The sequence below is a fragment of the Oncorhynchus masou genome, chromosome 15 (assembly GCF_036934945.1).
Source record: "Oncorhynchus masou masou isolate Uvic2021 chromosome 15, UVic_Omas_1.1, whole genome shotgun sequence".
NCBI lineage: Eukaryota > Metazoa > Chordata > Actinopteri > Salmoniformes > Salmonidae > Oncorhynchus > Oncorhynchus masou.
In genome coordinates this window covers 44,877,985-44,883,274 of record NC_088226.1, presented here as the reverse complement: position 1 = coordinate 44,883,274, position 5,290 = coordinate 44,877,985, and the positions used below count along the sequence as shown (strand labels likewise).

General features: G+C 47.6%; 1 protein-coding gene and 1 non-coding gene across 3 annotated transcripts in view; one reads left to right on the top strand and one right to left on the bottom strand.

Moving 5' to 3' along the window:
• The window catches only part of LOC135556291 (nucleoprotein TPR-like), a 38,668-nt gene that overhangs the window by 452 nt on the left and 32,926 nt on the right, over positions 1-5,290 (bottom strand). Inside the window, exons 37-48 of one of the 2 annotated variants that reach the window (XM_064989368.1) lie at positions 5,028-5,272; positions 4,720-4,923; positions 3,790-3,915; positions 3,141-3,234; positions 2,706-2,844; positions 2,504-2,588; positions 1,987-2,078; positions 1,231-1,334; positions 948-1,046; positions 659-812; positions 439-557; positions 71-154 (exon numbers count right to left, since the gene is read on the bottom strand). In XM_064989368.1, coding sequence (XP_064845440.1) covers positions 71-154; positions 439-557; positions 659-812; positions 948-1,046; positions 1,231-1,334; positions 1,987-2,078; positions 2,504-2,588; positions 2,706-2,844; positions 3,141-3,234; positions 3,790-3,915; positions 4,720-4,923; positions 5,028-5,272 — 1,545 coding nt within the window. Of the gene's footprint in view, positions 1-70; positions 155-438; positions 558-658; positions 813-947; positions 1,047-1,230; positions 1,335-1,986; positions 2,079-2,503; positions 2,589-2,662; positions 2,845-3,140; positions 3,235-3,789; positions 3,916-4,719; positions 4,927-5,027; positions 5,273-5,290 lie in introns of those variants that run through there. The other variant, XM_064989367.1, reaches the window with a different exon arrangement.
• trnas-uga (transfer RNA serine (anticodon UGA)) lies at positions 4,451-4,519 on the top strand. Its single transcript has one exon. It is a non-coding gene; the product is annotated as a tRNA-Ser (tRNA).

Genomic DNA, 5,290 nt, shown 5'->3' with positions numbered 1-5,290 from the left:
TGGATGTGGACATGTTTAATATACGTGGTATTAAGAGCTGTGTACAGTATAAATGTGTGTGTTATCTAACCTCTCCTCATATGGTTCTCTGTCCAGCGTTGGAGCTGGCGGCTGGGTCCTGGTCTCGAGGGTTTGGGCTGAGTGCTACTAGTGTCTAAGGTAGAGAGGGTGAGAGAAAGGCGCAGTTACCCGGCTCATTCCAACACTGGGTGCTCCTACAGACCAAATGTGAAAGCAATCTGTCCTACTAGTCAGACAATGGACCATTTCATTAAACATTAATTCCGAGGGGCTCGGAACCAAGCTCCTATAAAACTGGTATAAAGCTTGTCATTTTGACTGAAATCTAACTAGAATGCTGATCCAATAAAATCCACCTATTTATAGTTTGATATAAGGTTGGAGCATGGGTAGGGGTTACAATGTAGGGGTCAGTACCTGCAGAGCTGGAGGAGGGTTCCTGGCTGGTAGAAGGCAGGCTTGCGTCGTCTGAGGGCTGGGCAGGTTCCTCCATCGCCCCTGCCTGAGACGCTACCGGCTCCAGAGACACCTCCACACTGGACATACACAAATCACAATCATTTACTATGGAGGATCACACCATTAACTACTGCTGTGGATCAAGTTCAATTTCATAGAGTAAGCAAGATGGTCTCACCGGTCTCCCTCAGACTCCATTAAGACATCTCTTTCGTCCCCAGGAGGGGGTCCTCCAGCCACCGCCTGGCCCGGGGTAGAGCTGGTTACCATAGGAACAGACAGGGAGGAGTGTTCGGTGCAGTCAGATGGCAGGACCTCTGTGAATGTGGACACTGGGGGGATAAAGTGAATTCTGGAGTGTTCAAATATGACTGCCAATAATGAAACTTAATAGCATGATACACGTCACAATTCTCAAATTGTCTCGAGTCGAGATAGTAGAGAGAGAATGTGTGTGTGAACCATACCTGGGGCAGCCACCTGCAGGGGTGTCGTGGGAACACTGCGGCCCCCAGACTCATCCTCATGCCCTGGCAGGAACAGAGGACTATCATACATCCCCAGACCTACAACACACACAGACACACTTTAGAACCAAACCGACAAACATAAACCACACAATTTGAGAGATGGAGATACGGACGTGGCAAAGGTAAGCTCTCGTCAAATTAAAGGGCTCAGAAAGAAAGGGTATATTAGGGTAAGGGAAAAAATAAACGGGATGAGGTGTGCCTGTGTACAGTCCACTACCTCCTTGTGATGCCAGCTGTCCCAGGTCAGAGTGGGAGGTCTGGGATATCAGGTCCTCTGGGGTGCCGAACCGGAATCGGGGAACACCAGACACCTGGGGAGAACTGGACCACAGAGAGAGGTCAGAAGTACTATGGGGTTAACTATGGGAACTTCACTAGTGGTGTTCAGCTGCTGATTTTGGTGTGTTTAAGTATGCGCGTGTTTGATAGAGGAAATTATGGTTGACATGACTAATTATGTATACATTCCAATCAGAACTGACTAGTCAAAATGCTATAATGTACTGTACATGTGAATTTTCTCTCTTGCTCCCATTCCCAATTGTATATAATGTAGTCAGGAGTTTAGTAACAATGAAGGTCTGTTCCTTAGTTCATTCAGTTGTACAATCTCCAGGTGGTGGGAACGGCCCATCTCCAGACTGTCTAGAATGTTGATTTATACTGACTGGCCTTGACTTCGTGCTGATAACGCGAAGTCTCCAGAGCTAGAGGGCCCCATCTACTTGTGAAATAGATAGAACGTTTAGAAAACGCTGACGTCATTTTCAGTTTATAACTTGTGGAAATATGTGTATGCGGTTAGTACTCTCTTGTAATAAACGCTGTTACCTTTGGCTTTTAAGACTGGTCTTGATCTACTTCATGCATAATTAATGAACTTACAACTCATTAATGAATTAGAAATGAGTGCGAATTGGTTTTGGCAATAAAACATACAGGAATTTAGAATTCCTCTATCAGTGTTACTCACTGGATAGCTTCTGCAAAGCCGTCAGAGCGGTGTGGCACCACCAGAGTAGGAGTACTGGGTACCATCCTGTCATCATCGTCAAAGTAGTGCTGCTGTAGGAAGGGCGAGAATATTATACAGACACTGACAACAAAACACAGTTTAAAGGGATAGTGCGAGATTTTGGCAATTACGCCCCTTTCCTAACTACCCAGTCAGATGAACTCATGGATACCGTTTCTTTGTCTCTTCGTGCAGTTTGAAAGAAGTTGCTAACTAGCACTAGCAAAAGTGTAAACTAGCATTAGCGCAATGACCAGGAGTTTATGGGAACAGCTAGCATGCCATCTGTTCCCATAGACTTCATCATTGCGCCAACACTAGTCAGCAAAGGCTCGCAAAACGACCTACAACTTCCTTCAAACTGCACGCAGAGACATACAAATAGTATTCATGAGTTCATCTGACTGGGTAGAAAAAGGGCTTGATTGCCAAAATCTCACATTATACCCCTTTAAGATGCAAGGGTGTGACTTACTCCGCTGCTGGCCATCCCAGGGGTGAGCTGAGGGACTCTGCCTACAGACTGGCGACGCATGGAACGCTGTAAGACGCGCGCATTACTGGTTACCACAACCTGATACTGCACAAATGTAACCATACCACAAACTGCAATACAATTGTTTTACACAGAGAGACACAGTTTAGATGGTTATAGAGTCATAAGCACACAACTGTACCTGAGCAGGGGGCCCAGTTCCTGGGTGATGTTGAGACGGGGGGGCAGCGGGTGGGGTGTCCTCCGTGGTGACCGGGGCATTCTGGAAGCAGAACTGGTTGGGTCACTGGAGAAGGCTTCCATACTGCTACTGCCCTCAACTGACAGAACAGGCGAGGGGAAACAGTGGTTTAGCTTGACAGAGAGTTCTCCTTTACATCAAAATCACAATAAAACAACAGACAACGCAATAATATTGTGAAACAGGCTCATGTCTGTATGAGTTTCCGATATGGTGAATCAAATGACTTGGTTAGTCTACCAACAGAGTGACTGAAATGTATCACTCAATCCGGACAGGCACTAACATATAACATCTCTCGCAGGCACTCCTGCGAAAGTTTCATTAGGTGGCTGTCGAGACAACGGTGTGTGACAAGAGTATCCATTGTCTTACAGCCGTGTGTCTGGGAGTCGTCCGGGCGCTGAGTGGAGTCTGATGCTCCTAGACTCTCCTCTGTCTCCGTGCCTGGGTCTGTCGCGTCAGCACCCTTTGAGGGAGGAGGAACGCACACACAGTGGGAGAGAGACAGAAGAGGAAGGGGGGGGTTGTTACAGGGTGGTTCCCACACGCTACCTACTGCCCGGCAGTGTTGGTGCAGTTAGCAATGCATTCTGGTCCTGATTTATTTCCCTTGAAAAGGTGTTCTTTCCCTTAAGAGATCTTGTAACTTTACAGCTAGCTAGGCAGAGACGGTGCCGCCAGCCCCACTTTCTTCTGCACTCCCACCCTGACAACAAAGCACTTACCCCTCTCCCCTGCCAACCCTCCAGTTCCCCCAACACCTCCCCCACACACACACACACACACACACACACACACACACACACACACACACACACACACACGAGGTAGCAGAGTGAAGCAAGAGCACTGCTGAGACACTGTTTGTTCACACAGAAAAACGTGCATGTGGTTACAACATTGGCTGGCTGTAACATCAACGGGAGGCGTGAGAGTGGAAAGAATTCGAGAGTGGGCGGGATTACAAAACATACCGGAAATGATCTAGTTGGGGTTAGTAACAGTGTGCGCGTGTTGTTACCTCTGTGTAGTCGTCTTCGTATGCCTCGTTGCCGTCTCCGCTACCTTCGTTGCTCTCCTCTCCCTCTTCTCCCATCCCGCCATCCTCTTCATCCTCATCATCCTCGTCCTCCTCATCCTCATAGTCCTACAGAGAGGCAGGTATAAAAAGGTCGGTAACACATTATGCAATTACAAAGATCATTTTACTTGGTCAATAAATGTTTTACTTCTTTTTGTTATTTTTTTTCCACCTTTATTTACCCCGGGAGGCTAGTTGAGAACAAGTTCTCATTTACAACTGCGACCTGACCAAGATAAAGCAAAGCAGTTCGTCACATACAACAATACAGAGTTTACACACAAATACGACAAACATACTGTTAACACGGAGGCTATGATGTACTGGAATCTTTTGCCTTGGGTGGTAGGTTTTGTGGGTTTTTACACTAATGTTGGTGTCATAACTAGACATAAAATAACGCAATATGTCAAAACAGGTCTAAATATGTGTCAGGACAGTTATGACCAGTTAGGTCAGTTGTTATGACATGGTTATGACTGTTATGAGGCTGGGTGTCAAGTAAAGTGTTACCAAAAGGTCTCATAATCTAGCACATTGGTGAATTTAACATCTTCATGAGTATGGGCTGCATATAGACCTTTTCATCCATGCTAATAGAGTTTGGCTCAGTTGGTAGAGCATGGTGCTTGAAACGCCAGGGTTGTGGGTTCAATTCCCACGGGAGACCATTATGGAAAAGTACGAAATGTATGCACTCACTACTGTAAGTTGCACTGGATAAGAGCGTCTGCTAAATTACTCAAATGTAATTTTGACAGATTTCTAAGGGCCAAATACCTCACTTGTAGGCAAGATGTTCCATCTGCTAGGACTTGAGGCAGTTCAATTAAAGTGTCAAGCCCCTAAAATATTTCCCTCAGTCCGTACCGGTTCCTCTTCCTCATCATCCTCCTGCTCATCCTCGCTCTCCGAGTCAGTCACTATGACGATGACGTCGTGCTGAGGGGATTCTTCGGGGGAGTCGTATGAGAGTGTGACCTCTGTGGGCTGGGACAGGAGTAGCTCTACGGGGACAGACTGAGACGCTGTCCCCTCATCAGCCTCGTCTAGTACTGGGTACTCCTCCACCACCTGCTGATATAGACACACACATGGCTACACGCACAAAAGACACATGCACAAAAGACGGTCCCAGCCTCTAGACATAGGGTGGGTACCCGCATGCACACACTCACCTGGCTGCTCTCTGGGGCCTCGTGGCTCTCTCCAGGCACCAATCCCTCTGTACTGCTCTCAGCCAGCACCTCCTCCTGGGCCTCTGGCTCCTCTGGGTCCACCCTCTGGATGATGCGTAGCTTCTTGGGGATGGGGGGTTCAGACGGGTCCTCCTGGGGGGTGTCCATGTCAGTCACCGTAGAGGTGTCCTGCTCCTCCTCACGCGGTCTCTTGGACATGGAGGATGTCCCTGGGGTGGCTGAAACTGGAAGGTTGGAAAAGT